General features: G+C 41.7%; 1 protein-coding gene across 2 annotated transcripts in view; it reads right to left on the reverse strand.

Annotated features, from left to right (window-relative positions):
- LOC139917454 (contactin-associated protein-like 4) overlaps positions 1 to 788 on the reverse strand; it is a 64,534-nt gene extending 63,746 nt beyond the window's left edge. For both annotated transcript variants that reach the window (XM_078287445.1, XM_071906579.2), the window contains exon 1: positions 717 to 788. In XM_078287445.1, coding sequence (XP_078143571.1) covers positions 717 to 773 — 57 coding nt within the window. In that variant the 5' untranslated portion in view covers positions 774 to 788. The remainder of the gene's footprint in view (positions 1 to 716) is intronic.
- Between the last annotated feature and the right edge of the window lie 19,710 nt (positions 789 to 20,498).

A 20,498-nucleotide genomic window follows, 5' to 3' on the forward strand; every position in this document is an offset into this window, starting at 1 on the left:
GTATGTCATCTCCTTGTCACTCTCCCCTATATACTGACTATTAAAGAAGACGCGCCATAAAAAATTATCTTGAAGAAGCGAAAAAGAAAAGGCAGAGAGGGTTTCAGACAGAGAAAAGTGCCACAGCTGTGACTTTGCCTCTGACACATGGAGGGATTCCCTCATGGATGTCAGTGTCAGACCGCACCACACGGTCTCAGCCGGCGGAGCGACGCTCGGCCGCCTCTCCGTCTCTCCGTCTCCATCGGTGTCTGGCAGCCGCTCCGTCCAGTCAGCAGCTCTGTCCAACTTCCTCTCATCGCTCCATCCATTATTAATGAAGAGTGGAAGGCTCCTGATGACTGTGTTTATGTCTGCAGGCTGGACGGCTCCCTGCAGACACTATATCCACTGTAAATATGACTGTGATAGTCCTGGAAGATTAGCTTTATCTCCAATTAATATAAATCAAGAACTTCAATGGTTCAAGCTCAGTTTTTAGATCTATTGCTGTGTAACATACCCACAATATCTGTATGTGCCTTATGTAACAGTACCTAAGGTGGTACTGTTTTCACACTCTGTTCAATACAATAGACCCTGTTCTGTCTACCTGGTGATACTGTTTTCAATGGTACTGCTTTACTGTTTTTACTGTAACTTCACCCCTATACTGTCTTCCTGCTGGTACTGTTTTAATGGTGCTGTGTTGGTACTGTTTACTCCAGCAGACTCACCCCTATACTGTCTTCCTGTCGGTACTGTTTCCAGTTGTGTCCCGTGTCGCTGAACATCAGCAGGTAGCCCGTCAGCCAATCAGAGCTGCCGTAGCGACCCTGCGTGGCGACGGCGGTGATTTGGATCCGCCCGCCCAGGTCCACCTCCAACCACTGATACCTGTCTGAGGAGAGAGGAGACCAACCTCCAGCTCCTGGAGAGAGAGAGAGAGAGAGAGAGAGAGAGAGAGAGAGCGAGAGAGAGAGGGAGAGAGAGAGAGAGAGAGAGAGAGAGAGAACCAGTGAAAACCAGAAAACGCAGCAACCCAGATCCTCCTCTGTCCAGGCACTGACTCACTCACACACACACACACACACACACACACACACACACACACACACCTAGACTGATATTCATCTTGATGCTTTGGCAATATTGTCTGTGAACTTTCATGCCAATAAAGCACATTGAATTGAATTGAATTGAATTGAATTGAGAAAACCAGTGTTTAGGATCATTTCCTGTTTTAAGGAAGCGAGGTGGAAGAGTGATGGAGGGAGGAGAGAGTAGAAAGGAGGAGGAGTAAGAAAGAGAGTGAGGAAAAGGTGGAAGAGAGAGAGAAATGCCAGAATTCATAAGCGATTTATTACATTTCAATCTATCTGGGATGAGATGAAACAAGCTTTGGAGGCACCTGTGTGTGTGTGTGTGTGTGTGTGTGTGAGAGAGAGAGAGAGAGAGAGAGAGAGAGAGAGAGAGAGAGAGATATGAATTGCATTGCTTGACCTTTAATTCTCGACAAAAAAACACATTCTGTTATTATGGAACCAGAATGAAGGAAACTGAAAAGCTTTAAAACCATATCCACAGCTATAATAGGATACAGTGTTGTGTTTAGTGCTGGAACAAATGAACGGTTTCACTCCAAAACACTGCCAGGATTTTTATTTAGTGTGTAGAATTGAAAGAATGCAGCCAAATTGCTATATTACACTGTGTGTAATTTGTTTCCCCATATAGCCCTCTGAAAACCTCCGTTCCTCTTTATCGGTGGAGGTAAATTTAGGTGATTCCATCCTCATACACTCAGAAAACATCAAAGCAAAACACAACAATATTCACTCCACTACAAACCGGGAATCAAGCCAGGAAATGGACTGGTTAAGCTCTGTAAGCATCAACCAAAATCTTCAACTGCAGAATCCAATTATCAGCATACTACACACCTCCATATAATATCAAACAGTTACTAATAGGGCTTTATATTTATTTCAAAACACACAAACAACACAGAAAGGAAATGACTTTTAGCTTGCATTGGTATTCAGGGGATCAGGTCAGCAGTTTCTCACTTGAAGCCGGATCAATCACATACACATTTTCGTTTTGTAGCCATAACTATTATTCCTCGTCCATCTGCTGGTCCGACACCTGGGACTTCCAAGTCAGACGCTAAACAGCATTTCATTCATGTGCTATTTTGTCAGAAAATCAAACTGGAGAGCCACAGACCACAAATCACAAACTTATAAATGCTTGAATTCACTTTTAGATATCATCAATCTGTGATGTTCAATGAATTCCAGGAGTTATTTTGTGATGAAATGTTGTAATTTACTTTTTTTGGTGAACCCACTTTCCCTCAACCTGCCTTGTCTACTTCTACTTCAGTTAGTGATTTCCTACATTTCCCAGAATGCCTTTCGACACCCCCAAGAAAAGGGATGTGAACTTGTCGCCTTCAGTATGTGTAGATGGAGAAAGCGATAGTGATAGCATCATAAGAGCAAGAGGGCAAGAGTTTCTCTAGTTGAGAAAAAGCGAAAGTCGCGCCACTCACTCCAAACGCAACCTGTCGTGGTACCTGCATTGCATTCTGGTCTATTTTCTGCTACTGTCGGTGGAGAAATTGGTCTCTCTCCTCTTCTACGATGGATGTCTCCCTGTACGATTGTTGAATGTCTCTTGGTGCAAAATGGCGGCTCTAGAAAGAAGCCCTCGCTCTTTGATTCTGAGGGACTGACACCTAACACCTTGATGTTTTAGGTCGCAGAAACATTTTCTTCTATCAAACTCCACTGTAGCTGCTGCTGTAAAGATGTTGACGTGACGTTACGTTTGGCTAGTTATCTGCTAGAAAAAGAAAAATACACCACTAAACAAAATAATGGGCTAAGACACGCAAAGCAGATCGCCAATAGCTGTTTTTTAAGGTGTTTTAGGGTGGATTTTTCCTTTAAAACTGGGCTAATGTGCACTATACACCCTCTATCAACACACATCTCAGGTCAAGATCCTATACTAAGATCTTCTTTGTTCCATTTGACACAGTGTGACCTCGGAGCTGAGATGTTTTATTGAAACTGGATTGAGTTCATGACCAGGAAAACAGCACAGAACAGCACAGTGGAAGCTTCAGCCTACACACCAACTGTGTATTGATCAGCTATAAAGCATGTCAGCAGGTTGATATCATTTCCCATGCAAAATATCATCAATAAGGGGTTGTGGTGTAATGCATTGATTAGTTTTACAGCATGTCAGAAGGTTTGTATCCTTTCCCATAAAAAGGAGCATCAGTAAGAGGTTGTGGAGTAAACTATTGATTAGTTTTACAGTATGTAAGCTGGGTTTGTATCCTTTGCCATATAAAATATCATCAATAAAGGACTGTGTTGCAACTTATTGATTAGTTGTACTCTGGGTCAGTAGGTTGAGATCCTTTCCCATAGAAAATAAAAGGGGGTGTGGTGAAACATATTGATTAGTTGTAAACAAACACTTCATTTCAGTTGGTTGTTATCCTTTCCTATGCAAAATAGCATCAATAAGGGATTAGAATGCAATGTATTGATCGGTTGTACAGCATGACAGAAGGATTGTATCTTATCCCAAAATACTATGATCAATAAAAAGCAGTGGTGTAAGTCATTGATAAGTCATTGATTAAGTTATTGACAAGCTCAGCGTCAATAAGTTTGAATGTGTTTGTGTGCAGATACAGAGACAACGAGTAAGGGAGGAGGTAGGTGGGCATGCTGGGTGGTTAAGAATGTGTATGTGTGTGTGTGTGTGTGTGTGTGTGTGTGTGTGTGTGTAGGTGTGTGTGTGTGTGTGTGTGTGTGTGTGTGTGTGTGTGTGTGTGTGTGTGTGTAAAGTGCTGTGTCAGGCCAAAGCGACGCCTCAGAGCTCCAACACCAGATGGACGGATTCTGAAGGAGGAGGCTGCTGACCAGTCTCCAACAGAGAGCACAGATACACACATACACACACACACACACACACGCACCTACACACACACACACACACACACACAGAGAAAGAGAGCACACACAACACACAGAGAAAGAGAGAGAGCGGGGAAAATAGAGTGTGCACGCTCACACACACACATATACAACCACACACACACACACACACACACACACACACAGTAAGTCAACTAGCTCTTGGAAAGCATGAAAAGAGCAAACACAGACACAGACATCTTAAATGCCACTTGACATTACTTTGCCAATGGTGTCGTCTAGTCTTTGTTTCAACAGCAGGAAACCAACATTTTTGTCCACCAGCCAGTAGACCTTGGCTGATTATCAATATGCGTTTTTGGATTTGACAATCAGCCGTTATTTCCATGGTAGCCATTTTGAAGTGTTACGTCACACTCGGGTTGGGAAACTCTCCAGAGCAAGTAAAGTTACAGCCCAGCTCTGTTTACTGTTTTTATTGGAAACTACCAAGAGCACAAACACAAATGCTGAGAATCAGACAAACATTTATCATTTCACATTTTCCCCACCGAAACGTATTAGAAACAAATGGATCTCTAAAATCCAGAGGGATCTAGGTTCACAATTAAAAGTAATACATTTGGCCCACTATAGCTACCTGAATCTACCCTACGGATCTAGAAGCTAGCTACTGTAACTTCCCTGCAAAATTCAAGCAGTCGTATAGTTTTTGTTCCCGCTACAGCAAACTGGATAAATGTTAGGTCTATCTGAAGTCCTCATTTTGTTGGCTGGCAGAGGAGAAACACCCAGCAGCCACAGTGAAACTGCATCAGGATTTGTGTGACTGGTGGAGCCTGATCTTTAGAAGAGCTAAAGGCCAAAGCTAATAAGTATGGGACTAGCAGACACGTCCGCTGACAGCAGAACAGAAGAGAGCAGACACACTGACCTTTACTCATTAAGATCAGACTGGAGAGGAAAAGAGAAGAGATCAGAGAGGAACGACAGAGAAACCAAGAGGCGTTACAAAGATTTACTGTGTCCACCCTGTCAGACAGAATTGAGTCTGAGGTGAAGTGATGGCTGATCGTCTCAACACTTTCTGTCACGGCTGTCACTTTGAATCAAGCAGCTCTCCCTGTTTTCTCTCTCCTGGTGTCTCTCATGAAACATATCTGACTCCCCACTGAGGAAGGTGCAGGTTAATGACAGGTCAGGAGAGTGACATCACTGCTCTGCCGGCCAATCAGAGGACCAAATTGTCATTACGGCTTAATCAATCAGGGAACAGTGAGACAGTCGACATGCTAATGTGGGAAGGCAAAACCAAATTGCACATGTGCTCTCACATATTTGATATCAATCATCTCTTATCCATAAAATAAACAGGCATTTTTCTTGATTTTGATTTCTGAAATTTAGTCATTGTGTAAAGGCTTGGTCTCATCTGAAATTGCTTTGTAACCTGAAATGATGTTTTTTATTCGCCCTTCACAGGTTTTCAATGGAAGTGAATGAGAGACAAAGCTATTTTTTTGCAAAATTTGGTGCATAGATAATACCTCGCAGTGATGTAGTGTTAAATAAAAAAGTGGGTAAACTATCATGTCCAGTTGGTGAGCATCATAAGGAAAACAACCACCGATATACACAAAGCTCAATTAAAATTTCAGAAAGGTATTTATTTATGTGTATTTGACTTAAATCCTATCCTCATGTAACTTACATTAATTTGATAGTACTTACATGATCTATACTTTGAATTTATCTCAGGATTCATGTCGAAAAAACAAAAAACAGACAAAACAGTGAGCAAACTGTATTTCCACAAAGGTAAACCAGGTTTAGGTGTGTTTACCCTCCACTACACCCTTGACACCTCAGTCATCAGGTTCAGGTTCAGGTTCAGGTTACTTTATTTGTACCCGTAGGTACTACGTACACCAGTAAAGACTCACTTAGACCTGCAGCATCAAACACGTGACTGCAGCCTGGCCTGCTCTCCTCCTGCTTTACTGTTGAAGGGAAACAGAGCCTGACATGAGGCCGGTCTGCTCAGCAGCATCACTATAAGCAGTAGATGAATGGATAACTAAAGAAAACACTGTTGGATCATCAATAATGTACTGATATTCCACCTGACAGCTCCAGAGAGACAGACAGGCAGGGAGAAAGAGAGAGAGAGAGACAGGTAGAGGGACAAGAAGGGACAGTCAGACAGGCAGAAAGGAAAGTAAAGGGCCAGCCAAGCAGAGGAAGAGACAAGCCGTTACAGAGAGAGACAGGCAGTTACTGAGGAAGGTGGGTGGTGGAAAAAGAGAGAGACAGTTAGAAAGGCAGATAGGCAGTAAGACAGACAGGCAGCTTAAAGGAATGGAAAGGCAGATGGAGAGACAGGTAACAGGCAGACTGTTATGGTGCGAGGCCTGCAGTGAGCGCGGATCATTTGCATGAGAATACGGAGCCTGGCTGGTAATTTCAGCAGCCTGATAACATGTCAGACGGACAGAGAGGCCTAACAAGAAGCTAATGGGCCCAAAGCAGCGCTGACAGCAGCAGCAGGCTGCAGGACGCTGCCTGTGTCCTGCAGGTGAAGCACGACACATTTCCAATAGTGTTTACAGGCTTTTTAGGTGGAGCAACAGTTACACAGCTGAACTCTGAGGAAGCCATGGAGGACGACTGAACACATGGATCAATACCTGATTAGTTGGCAGTCTTTATACAGTCGGACCCAACTAACAGGTTCCAATTAAACTTTAATTCCACCTTCACATCTAATTCTTTTAGAAAGTGATTACTGAGGCACAATTATTCTTTTACAGTCTATTTCAGCATAATTGCAGCGGCTTCACTGAAAAAAAGAAATCGTTTAAACGCTGAAGACCGCTATTAACATTTGGCTGGAAAATGCAGCCAGCTAAATGAGTTCTTACCAATGCAAATGTGACTGGAGAGAGAGTGAAACTAATGATTACAAGCACACACACTCCACTGAAGAACAGGAGACTGACAGGGAAATTATGAGCGAGGGAGGGTGGAGGCGGAGAAGAGGAAGAGACAGAGATGAAAAAGAAAAGAAAAAGAGGGATACTAAGAGAATGAGAAGAAGGTGGGAGGGAGAGAGAGCGGCAGGGGAGAAATGAAGGATGAAAAGTGAGAAAGGGGAAAGCAAAATGATGAAAAAGAAAGAGGATAAAAAGAGAGCGACAGGGAGACAGAAATTGAGAGTCATTCATCCTCCAGGTTCTTGCTGAAAGGATTCATTCATCTCCAATCAATAGCCTATCAGGGCTTTTCATCCACATCTGGTGTCGGACTCAGTGCCATCAAGCCTCCATTGTGATCAGCTAGATCAGGTTAGAGTTGTCTGGTCCTCTGGTCTCACTACAGAGAGGAGCTGGACCACAGGTAAGACCAGCTAGAGAAGGCTGAAATAGTTTGTTGTTTCTCTTATAAGCAGAGCTGCACTGCAAGTCAGTCTCAAAAAGTAATTAATTAATTTTTCTAGATTTTTAAGTGAATATTAACATATTTGACACAAGAATATCACATTCAGAATAAGAATCAGAACAACAGGACCTCACATACAGTGCAAAGGGACAGTACAATACTTGACTATACATAATCCTATACATATACATTCAACACTACAGCTGCACTGTAGTTCATAAATCAAACTGAAAAACTCTTCCAATTTAACTGTTTTCAGTGCACTATAACCTAATTTGATATTAAACATCTTGTAAGCCTGATCCCTAAACTTTTATCATGAAAACGTTGTTTGTTTCAACGTGATTCTTGAAAAAAACGTTTTAGGGAAGCAGGTTAAATTACAGTATGTCACTGTCGCTGGCAGCAGATGAACTGCCTTGTTAAGCTGCGTTGTGTAGGTGGTATTGCAGGACTCTGATAACCTCTGTTCATTTAGTAGGTAAATTAAATCAGAGCGAAGCGGCTCCTCTGAGAACAACTAGAGGAGGCAGAGCGTTAGCAGCAGCAAGAGATGGAAATGAGGTGGAGCCTTTCATTTATTCATCGATTTCTTCAGCAAACAGCTGGGATCGTGTCGGCTTTGCACCGTTAATATAGCTGGGGAGGCAATCTGACGCACACAGCTATCCTGATCTACCAGCTAGATACTAGAATAGAGCTAGATTTGAAGAATACATTAATATTACAGTGGCTGTAATGTGACTGGTGAAGCCATGTTATGGTGCTGTCAGCAGTAAGGCGGTCATAGGTCACATGTCAGTGCCTCCCACTCCCACTCCCAATTCCCCCCAGGTTTTTCATCTTCATATTATTATTAATGCTGAAATACAGACTCATGGGTGAACCTGAACACGTTGCCTGTGTGCCTCCATCAGAGCCTGCTGGGTTTATCTCACTACAGCACAGCTACAGAGGCAATCTGAGCCACACAGGTAGATTTTAAAAATACATCAGCATCAGTGGTTGGTTGTAATAGAAATGGTGAAGCCATGTTATGGTGGTGACAACGTGACCAGAGGTTCATATCAGCATTCTTTAAAGAGTGTCTTGTCACTAGTAACATGGAACAGGCGCCTAAAAATAAATATAGTATAATAATATTATATTACTATTTAGAACATGTGACCAGGGGGTCAAAGGTTACATGCCAGTATCAGATTGTAGTAGACTGTATATTTAAGGAGGATCTTGACACTAGTAAGTAATAAAACAACTAGTGTAATCATAGTTCTTATGTTGCTTGTTTGTTTATGGTGCAATTAAAGGAAAAATCCTTGGATCCTCTTACACTGTTATATATCATCAATCTGTTATGTTCAATGCATTCCATGCGTTATTTTGTGAGCTATATTTACTTTTTGGGTGTACCCACGTTCCCTCAACCTGCCTCGTCTCACTTCTATTTCAGTTAGGGATGTCCTACATTTCCCAGAATGCCTTTCAACAACCCCCAGAGATCAGGCCTGAATATGTAGCTCTATAGAAGGAAGCCCTCGCTCTTTTATTCTGAGGGACTGACAACAAAACCTGACATTTACCGTCAATGTTTTAGGTCGCTGAAACATTTTCTGCTGTCAAACTCCATTGTAGCTGCTGGAAATATCTGGACGTGATGTCTTCTACGTTTGTCCAGTTATCCACAAGAATATGAAAAATGCACCAAACAACAAAATGGACCCAGGAATGCAAGGTACACCGTCTATAGCTGTTTTTTTTTGTGTTTCTTTTTAAGTAGAATAAGCTTAAAACCATAGATCACAAGCATTGCAAACAACCAAAAGTAAGGAGTGTAAAGATCAGCGCTTTAATTCCCCTACAACAGAATAATCTAGTGCTAGGAAAATAAAATAAATCCAAGGAGAGAGAGACACAGTAGAAGGGATTTTTTAAGAGCAGGTCCAATAAGTAGAGAGGATAATATTCACTGGGCAGAGCGTGATGGGAAGCACTTCTTGATCAGAAACATATACGAAAAATGGTTAAAGGTCATAGTTTTCATTATAGAGTTGTAAGTGTGGGTGCTTACATATCTGTGATATCTTATCATATCTTTGTCAGCTTCGGCTTAAGCCTGCCTTTTCCCTAGAGACATTTAATAGAAGACGAAGAAATTTAATTACAGCAGCAGAGTAGCAGACTGGTTTTGTAACCACTCAAGTGTCAGAGAACAATTTCCTCATGATAATTAGTTCTTACACAGCTGTGGCTTCTACCCTTAAACTCATTATAAGTCATTCTGGACAAGAGTGTCTAAAATAAAAAAACATGTGCCTTACTCACATGGCAGCCATATTTGATTTACATCATACTCACAGTGGGAAACCCTACCTGGAAGACTACAAAGCAGATTTAAGTGACGCCAGCCTCAACTGGTCTTTGGGGAGGAAAAAAAAAAATCACCAAAATGATCCTTCCATGTCATCAAGAGATGAGGAGAGCTGGAAGTCAAATTACCCAAGAAGGTCCAAGTGAAAGACTACAGCAACTGATTGAAGTGAACATGATGCTGAAGCTAAGACCTGCTCACATCAGTTGGATTATGCAGAACGAGCTGTCTGGAGTAATTTTATGGTAATTTTTTGCCCTTTTTGGAACTCTAAAGAACCAGTTTGCGGCCACTTTAGTTGTTTTGGAGAAGGCTGGCATGAAGCTGCACTAGCTTACTCACTGTGTGTTATGTAGACATACAAACTTCACTGGTGTTTTGACTGACATGAGGATGATGACAACATTTTCATTTTTGGGTGAACTATTCCTTTTAGAAGTACACATACTGAGACACTAGTACCTGAGTAAACATACTGTTACAGTAGTATAGAGGTACATTCTGTTACCAGGGTAAACATACTCAGTACTCAGAGCCAGTCAATCCTCTGCTCCCCAAATCGAAGTGAGATCAGCAAACAGAGAGAGCAGCGCAGCAGCAGAAAGTGTGTTTGCTTCCAGCCTGGACCATCAAACACTCCTCCTTAGTCTCCCAGGTGGTGCGAGTCGCTCAGATCCACATTAAAGCCGTCCCACACTCCCAGCTGCTTCTGGGCTTTGATGTTGGGATAAAGCAGCAAAGCCCGTTCCCTCCAGAAAGCTCTGAAACAAACCTGATCGTCATTTTGTCGAAGCCTCACATCAGCATCCAGCACAGGAATCCCTGCTGTATTTTCATGGTGGACGACCAATCAGCATTCACATATATTCTACTGGAATAAACCTCCAATACATACAGAACCTATAGGGAATGCAGAAACTATTGCTTGTTCTCTCTCTTATTTTGTCTTATTTTGATCTCTCTCTCTCTCTATCTCTCTCTCTCTCTCTCTCTCTCTCTCTCTGTCTCTCTCTCTCTCTCTCCACAGTCACCAGTGAGTTATCTGTCTGTCTCTGTGAATCCGGTAGAGACTTTCTCCTGTGTTTGATGTTTTGTGCTGTGCGTCCTGAGCTAAACTGCCGCAGAGCAGCTCCTCAGGAACAGAGGAGAGATTTGGCACATTTCACCGGCCTGAAGGAGGAGAGCGCTTTTCCTCTTGAAAATAACATTACAAGCAGACAAAATGATGCCAAAAGTTATTTATATTAGGTCTAATCCACATTTATCTTACATGCATAATTCCCTGCAGTGGTAACAAGAACGCCTGCATGTATCTGCATAGTATAGTCTGTACTACAGTATAGTATTCAGCCCAGTCAAATATTCCATCAAATCCTCCTTAAACCCAACTTCATCCAGTCTAATGTCAGCAGCAGGAAGTCTTCCTCACCTTCTCTCCTGTTGAGCTTGGCGAAGCCCGGCCCGTGGCTGTTGGACAGCTGGGAGGAGCTTCTGAAGGACGATGGCGGCAGATTGGACACCAGCGGGCTGTCGCACACCTCTGTCAGCCAATCACAAAGTAGAAAAAGACACAAGGGGTTAGAGTTTACAGTCATAGTATATTCCTAAACTGTTTGAAGAAGAAGCAGAAGCTTCTTCTTCAAGAAGGAAAATCTTTATAGGCTGTGAAAGATAAAAGGGTTTTCTGAAACAGCATTTCTCTATCATACATGCTCATTCTAGAGTCAGGAAGATTTTGTTATATATTGCTGTTATCATGTCAAAACCTTGTAACTCTATATGTCTTTTCACATAAGCATTACATCTATTACATCTTCTATGGGTTGGGAAAACTCTCACAACCGTTGGGCTTTTGAAACCCTTTAAATTCCACATTAGATAAGCTCTAAAATGCATGGTGATCAAATGAAAAACAAGGCGTTTTTTTCTCCCAGAAATGTTCCTGTAAAGTTGACATTTTGGAGACACGATATGTTTCAGCAACTTCTACCAAATTAAACTTCCTTCTCCTGTACAGGCAGTGACTCTGATCAGCTGACCATAGCTGCTTTTATCAGGCCTTAGCGAAGCAAAACATCCCTGGCTCACAAGGTCAAATGATACACCTCACTATGTGCTGCATCACTGTGTTGTTTTATCAACACACAGCCACAGTATACCCACAGCACTCATCATAAATTGACCATCAAGTGTCAATATTTCAGCCATTTCACACATTTGACAAGTGAAACAACAAACTACTTGGGCTGCAGACATTTTGGGTTAAGCTTCCACATCAGGGATGAAGTGGACAGACTGCTGTATGGAGAGAAAACCACACAGCAGCATCCAAACATTTTACCTGAGTGAAAAAAAAGCTTTGAGAGGTTGAGAATAGCAGAGATAGTTGGACAGGAGTATAACACTCATCCTGAGTGATACAGCACTTAGTGGTTCAGAAGAGCAGAAGAGCAGAAATAATTGGGCAGAAGCATCACATCTCTTAGCCTCAGTAAAAACCACTGAGCGGCAGACAGGAGGAGTGGAGTCTTCTCTTTCAGCAGCAGCTTTAACGTTAACCTGCTGAAAACAGGCCTTTTAATACATTTGGTTCCAGTCTCTTAGTGGATGTTGAGAGGTTCACAGCAGCATGTTGATACAGGAACGTCTCCTCTCTCAGAGTAAAAACATTACTGTGGATCAAAATCATAAAAGTGGTTGTGCAGAAGCATCCCAACTCTTACCCTGAGTGAAAAATAAAACAGGAGAGTGTTTCAGAGAGCAGAGATCAATAGCAACTTCTCCTCTAGTGGCCTCAGTAAAAACACGTTGAGAGGTTGAAATATCACAATATCACAGAGAGATGGAGAAGAGTTCAACGTCTTTTAACCTGAGTGGAAAACTCTTAAATGTTTCAAAACAACAGGATAGCAGAGAGAGTAAGACTTGAGTTTATCCTCTTAGCTTCAGTAGAAACCTGTTGAGTGTTTCAGAGTATTAGATTATGAGTGGGAGTGGAGTCTAATGGTTCAGAAGGTCTCATGTTTCCCAGGTGGAAACAGGTCTTTTAGCTGTAATGACGCCATATTAGATGAATGAATGGTATAATAACGTCCAGTAGGATGGATGAATGGTATAATAATGTCCAGTTGGCTAAATGAATGGTGTAATGATTTCCTATTGGGGAGATGAATGGCGTCCTGACTGGCAGGCTCATTAATAAGACAAGCAGGAGTCACATGGAGGGGAATCAGTGTTGTGAGAGGAAACCTTTACATGTTTCACACTTTGATGGTTGTGGATGCAAAAAAATACAGTAATTATCTTTAATTGGCCTTGTTTTAATTGGTTTCTCTCTCTCACAAACGTAAACACGTACATACACACATATTAAAGCAAGAATACATTTTTTGTTTTGTATTGATGCACTGCAGCTGTATTGCCGCAGCTATTTCTGTTATTTGTTTGTTTAAATTGCATTACATGGGGAAATGATAACACTAAACAGTAAATAGACGAGCTGTAGGAATTGATGTTTGTTTTATGAGACGGTCTACGGTCTGAGCAGCATAATTGTATCCCACACAGAAATCGTCAACTTGATAAATATTCATAGTTTCCCTCCTGAGCTCCAAACTGTAAGCTAAAGCCAAACTAATGCAGCCTCCAACTAAAGCCTCTGTGTTAATGGATGTTGTTCTCCACCGCTGAGACAAGAGCCAATTACTGTGATTCACATTCCAGTCAGCTGTTGGCGATCCGGCCCACGACTCCGACAACAAGGCTTTAGCTTAGATTACTCTGTCAGCATTAGAGCACTTCTTCTCCACCGGCTCCTCTTGATATCAACCAGCCTGATGGGAGTTTTTAAAGAGGAACAGCACTCCATTTAACAAGTCACTTACATGACAGAGTCATGATCGTTTATTTTTAACAGTTATATTCTTTGGTATGAAGTTAAATGTGCTCCATGTATCATTTTTAAAGCATTATCAGATTACTTGTGACGCCTCAGTATATTTACCATAAACAAATGAGACCATTGTCGAGATGTTTAGTAGTCTATCTCACAACCCTAACTAACCCTGCGGCATTGTTAGTGCAAGTGTTTCTCCACATTAAGACTACATTTCCCACAAAATCCTTTCCCATCCTTCTTCCTGCTGCAAAAAGGATCTTTGCTTCTTCAGTCAAAGGTTTTCTCTTTGGCTTTTCTGCAGAGGATTTTTCAATTTTTTCATTTTTCTTCCACCATCTGAAAGCTTTAGCTCCGTTTGCTCTGGAAGAACAGCGCCCTCTTCCTGTTTTGTGCCATAAAGCAATCCAGCAGATTTCCCTCCAAATCCAACACAATGTAAAATGCATTGTAGAGGCTGCTAGAGGCTGACAGTCTTCTCAGTGATGGTCTTGTTTGTTTACGGTAATTATACTAGCGTCTCAAAATCAAGTTGGTAATGATTTATTGATGTTAAAATGCTGCACGCAGCACCTTTAAAGGTTTTATAGTGTGTGAATATTAAGAGTTTTAAAGTCTCGAACATTCAGTCCAGCTACTTGATAATCACCAGAAGGCCTCCAGCCTGTCAATTGTCTGAGTTTCTCTTTGATGATGAAATTATTTGGCATAAAGTGGTTCTGATCTCTATTTAGGACAGTTTGATAGAGGGCTAATCATAGAGCATCCTGATGTAAAGTCACATTACACAGAATCTGTAATGGCACTTTATAGTTAATCTTTAATAATTCAGTTGTTAGGAATAGAGTGGTTTTGAACTCCATGCATATTTAATCCCAGCACTTGACAGTCGGTGGTTTTAAATGCAGTTCAGCTACTTGATAATCATCAGAAGGCCTCCGGCTCATCGCTCCTCTAAACCGTCTTTATCCCTCCAGGCCTTGGGCTGACAGACTCCTGCTAGACTGTGGGTGGAGGCCGAGCCCTCGGTGTGAAAAGCAACTAAATTACAGTAGTCTGGAGAGGTGAAATGAGAGGGAGTGTAATCCCTGAGGAGATAATGTGTGCTGAGGTAACACTTGATAGAGAGAGCAGAGGAGTTTGAAGACACAAGGCTGCTTTTCCTCGGTGGAGTTTTGGCATTTAAAAGCCATCGTCCCTGACGGTGCGACCGGCGGAGCAAAACACAGACGGCTCAGAGGAAAACGGAGCTAAATGTTGAATACCTGCTGGACTCCAAGCTACTGAACCTCAACACCGACCTGGCTGTGCTGGAAAGAGATTTCTGGAATATTAAGATACTGTACTATCCTCGAACAAACTGATACTGGTCTGAAACCAACACACTGCTCCTTTCTCTGTCTAATTATTGTTTCGCCGCATCGGCCTCAGTGTCTAATAAAGGTTAAAATCATAGAAACCGGTTTACTCATTAGATTACATTTACATTTTAGACATTCAGCTTATGCTCTTATTAATACAACAGCAGAATACGCTGAAATTGCAAGATAACCAACATTAGAAACAGCCAATAGTAAGGAGTTCAAGTTCAAGAGCCATGCTGCACTGACAATAGATGTGACAAAATATTCCTATGATGCCAGAATGATCATGCATGATGGAAAAGCTTGGAGAATAAGAGCAGTGGAGAGAATTTTAACTTCAAGATACATTGGAGCAAGAAGAGGAGGAAGATATGAGAGAAGGAGATGTGACTCAGGATCAGATGGGGAAGTTAAATATTTCTTGAAGCGATGATTTTTCAGTTTGTGATGGAATATAGAGTGACTCTGCTGTCTAAACTCCACTGTGGTGCAGAATATCAGTATTAACTGATTCAATACTGACCCAAAACCAATGCTGTTTCTCCCTCAGGTGAAACAGTAAAATGAGCGAAGTCACACTGTGACGCAGAACTCCTCCAACAAGGACAGGAAGCCATTATGTTGACATTTTAGTGATGGAATATGGCTTTTCATCTCGATAAAACATCCTCCTTGACACCCATCAAATGAATGTTTAATCACTGGACTGATACTTGAAGAAGACAGACAGAGAGAGAGAGAGAGAGAGAGAGAGAGAGAAAGTCACACCTCTCTCCTCCAGCTCATCCATCCATCCACAGTGTCAGGTTTATCATTCTGCTGAAATAACAAAGTGTCTGTGAATTTGACAGCAGTAAAAAGCCTCCGACGATTAAAAGAAAAACCCTCTAGAGTGTCAGAGGCCTTGGCAACATCAAATGTATTTAATCACCACTGACACGGCAGACGAATACTTGGCAGAGGAGAGAGAGAGAGAGAGAGAGAGAGAGAGAGAGAGAGAGAGAGGCAGCGCAGCTTGTTCATCTACATTGTCCACTTTACCATTTAGCTGAAATAACAAAGTGTCCGCAGAGTTCATGATGGAGGTGGAGAGCCTGAATACCGATGACCTCCATCCATCAGCTGAACAAACAGCAGTAAACTGAAGGTGCAGCAGTTCAGACGTTCAGTTGAGCTTCTCAGTGAGTCCAGCTGAGCCATTTAACCATTCAGAGCATGCAGCGGTAAGCAGGATAATGAGGCTCCGGCGATGCTTGTTTTCACTGCAGACCGCTAACAATCATCCTCAAGCAGAAAACCTCAATGTTCATTTTACTAATCCGCACAACTTCTAGCTCCAGTTTGACCTGAAGGGCCTCAGCCTGCTCCTCCCTGGATGGACTGAAGCAAACACAACAGTAAAAATTGTGTTGTGTGTTCATTACTTAATGAAGTGCAATGGGCTTTCTTAACAAGTTGATTGAAACTTTTGACTCACTTGGCAAGATTTTAATGTAAAAATACACTTATCAGTGGTCACTGGTGGGAAATATTCCCTTCGCACACTGACTAATCATCTTTTTTTTAATTAATTTTCTTATAGATGTTACTAAAGATGTTAGTAGATGTTACTAAAACTAAAAAGCGATTCAAAACTTTCTCCTCATCAACCTCAACATTGGGGCCACCAATGTGCGAAGTTGCCTAGTGCAGCTTAAATATTGTTAAATAGGAACTAGCATCTTTTTTCGCAGTATATTCTGGTCAAGCTAACTAAATAATAGAAAAACAAAGCTGTCTATTGGTCTGAACAATCAAACCCAGAGATAAATTGCAGCCCTAGCTAGACCGAATGAAATGAAGCAAAAGAAACTAGAAGGGCACTCGGAGAGCACAGACCTCCGCCAAGGTTCGTGCTATTATTTCTTGTTCGTGAGTCGGATCCGGATCCACTCCAAAATTTAATGGGTTCTTCCTTGGCCCATGCTACACCCTTCCACAAAGTTTCATGAAAATCGGGCCAGTAGTTTTTCCGTAATCCTGCTAACAGACAAACATTCAAAGATCTATGGGACAACATGGATCAGCAGTCATATTTTGTGTTTTATATTTCCATTACTTGATATACCATGTGGGATTGTCTTTCTTCTCACGTTGGATTTAACAAGCTGATGAAAACTGCTGAATTATTCAACAGGAGCGATTATCTATTCTATAGCAGCCTATGGTTCTGATTTGTTAATTGATTGATTGAAATGCAGAACAAGCCACTGTGCTAACTAACACCCTGAAGGTAAGGACATCGCAGGAGACCTCCTCTCCTGTTTTAATTAGCGTTTCTCTGGCACATAATTAATAGGACGGGATGAGAGAATCTGATTGGGCTTCAGACCAGCATATGGCAGCTACCATCTCGAGCCACACTGCAACAATAAAGACCTCATCAAGTCATTCAATCCAGTTTTATCTAGTATATATATTGATACTAGTTGAGCGATCTTGTGTATTTAAAGATAATGCATTGAGAATATAAATTATCTCATTCCACTGGCAGATTATTTCACTTGCTTAAAGATTTTTTTAAAGATGCATGAAATGACTTGATAAGATGGTCATTTTTCTGCAGAGCATGAAGCAGGAAACAGAGCCGGTCCTGTGGAGAGGAGAGCTCTCTGCAGCTGCTGCTGTACAGACTGACGCTCCGCAGGAGAAATATCCCTATTAATAATACCTGGCTTCTACGAAACCCACCAGGTGACATTGGAATGTTTTTTTTTTTTTCATGTGTGGTCACGATAGAGTAAATCGTGTGTATGAGTAACTAAATATAGGTAAACCGTAGCCACACAGGTATTCAGGTTTTAGTAAAGCAGGCTCTCAACACAACAGGTGATAGTGAGGTTATTAAGGAGCCTCTCAGGTCTGCGGTGATTGAGCCCATGATTTTTCAAGAGGCAAACCAAGTCTCAGTATAATCTTACACCTCACAGCAAGTGACTCCAATATATTGTGGTATTTCAGTCCAAGGTAAAAATAAAAATGAATTAAAACCATGAAACCATTATTGCACAAATGGTTGTACAGTTATATTTGGCAGTACAGGATCTGCTCCCTGTTTGAATGCAAGCAGCTAAAGATTCAGCAGGGAGTACAATCAGCCCCCCAGGGTTACAGAGCAGAACCCTGCAGACACATATTATTGACATATGATGGAATACATAATTTCCAGAGACAAGCCCCTACAGAAACATACCATCACAACCTTGTATAATTGATTAAAGAGAAACCAGACAGAAGGAGGCTGGGGGAGAGGGGGGAGAAAGCAGCATAGCCAGTCATCAGCAGCTTGACTGGTAGGAAGCAAAGGGTTGAATGAGGAGCTGACAGTTCAAATGGACCGCCTTGTTTGAAGTGTGAATGTGACTGATGTGAATGTGTTTGGATCAGCTGATGGTCGGATGATGTGGTGCACATCTGCCTGAACTAACGCGATGCTTCATTACTTGCAATTTCTCAATCTCCATCTCTACCATCAGAAAATGGTAGCAATGTTACGCGCAAACTTTACTTTTTTAAAGCATGGCACGGTTTATTAACTCGTGCACACTCTTTACTCAGCCACGCATTCAAAAAATATTTTTCCGATGTCACCTGTCTGGCTCCGTAGGTTTCTCTCCTTTAGTCTGAAAAGACCTGACAGCATGTTCCTTCCAGCCCGCATTCTGTTAAAAGATAAACTGTGACAGAGAGCTGTGTGAGCAGACAAGGCTGTTTTGCAAAAAATGTTTTGTTGAACTAGTTTACAGATTGTAGTTTTAGTTCTACAAACATTTCTCAGAGGCAGCTCTGCTGCAGACAGAAATTACCTCATTGGTTAAGTTAAACCTCAGTGGGTGGAGCCAAAGAACCATAGTTTTTCTGTAACATTAGACTGAAGCCCAGTGAAAAAGGCAATTAGTAAGAGAGAACTGCTACTAACTGCTACTAACTGAAAAAATGCAATCCATACTAAGCCATACTAAGTTATCTAGGTTAGCTAGTTAGCCTAGCTGACCTTCCAAGTTCAAACTAGCATTACTAGTCTATAGCTAGGTAAGCTAGTTAGCTAGCTGCTGACCTACCAATATCATGAATGCCATTGTCATGAATTAATGGAGAAAAAAAAAGAAATCATTGCAATTGATATTTTTTATTTATATTTTGACCAGTCTCTGTATTGCCTGTTGAGGTTTAACTCAGCAAATTAGATTATTTCTGCAGCAGTAGCAGCTCTGCCTCTGAGAAATGTTTGTGTGACAGTTTTAACTGTTTTACATCTGCAACTACTTTTGTTTAATATTATTTTGATGCTGCTTAGGTCAGGAGAGTGTTTTGGGGAACTAGTTTGGTTGATATATTATATGAATATCATATCATATTTCAGTATCTCAGTCTCCTCCTCTTCCTCCCTGCCAGCAGAAACCTCTGTCTGGAGAATCAGTCTGTCTGTCTGACAGTTGCTGACCTGTGAAGCTCAGCAGCTTCCAGTCAGGCTGCTAACTGTGACACAAATGTTTGTTCCTCATTTCCAGCCCTTCATCTAGCTGTTGAACACTCCTGGCACGATGCTGATCCCTCTGCCTTCAGGCCTTCAAGCCTGATCCAGCTGGAAAATGCCAGATAATCGCTCATTGTATAAACAGCACATACATGCATGTATCCAGCCCACATATCCACATAAAGAGCATCCCTATGCATACACCACTCTCCACAACACACCGATCTGCCACTGTCTTTGAAACGATACAACAATCATCCTTCTCATTCAGGTTCGTCACACTAACTGAGTGGCAGAGCGGGTGGCTGTGTGGGAGACAGACATCAAGCCAATGAAGTGATCAGAAGAGCGACATGCCACAACACAGCAGCGTTTAAAACCTCTTCATCCTAAATCTGCCAGGTTCAACTCACATAAACACACAGACAGAGAGCTGAAACACGCAGCTGAGAAACAACTTTCACTAGAGTTCAAACGCTGCTGAAATGAGAGTAAATCCAAAAACATTCACTGTGAATTATAATGCAGGACTTATGCAGATTTGGAGGGAATGCTGCAGGCTACATCACTTGTACTAATGGCTCCGGGGGGAGATATGTATAATAAAATATCTACTAATTTCACCAGCTGCAGTAAGTAAATGATTTGAATATATTTGCCTGTAAATGTCTCTTAATTGAGAACAGCAGACCAACACATATCCATGTTAAAATAAAAAACATGCCATTTGGTTCTGTCATCCAGACAAAATGCATGGCACAAGGATATTCACATCATCCAAGCACCTTTGCAAAACTAATTTATTTCAGAAGTGAGAACTGAATGGGACACTGGGGATTTATAAAACTGAAAACACAGCATTGCTCCAATTGAAGGAGTCACGCTGTGGAATATTCTGATGCAAATCCATGGCAGAACAGCATACTGCAGCTCTTTTTTTCCACTGCAGTCCACTGCTCTAAGTATTTTTTTT

The sequence above is a fragment of the Centroberyx gerrardi genome, chromosome 13, assembly GCF_048128805.1.
Source record: "Centroberyx gerrardi isolate f3 chromosome 13, fCenGer3.hap1.cur.20231027, whole genome shotgun sequence".
Classification (NCBI taxonomy): Eukaryota; Metazoa; Chordata; class Actinopteri; order Beryciformes; family Berycidae; genus Centroberyx; species Centroberyx gerrardi.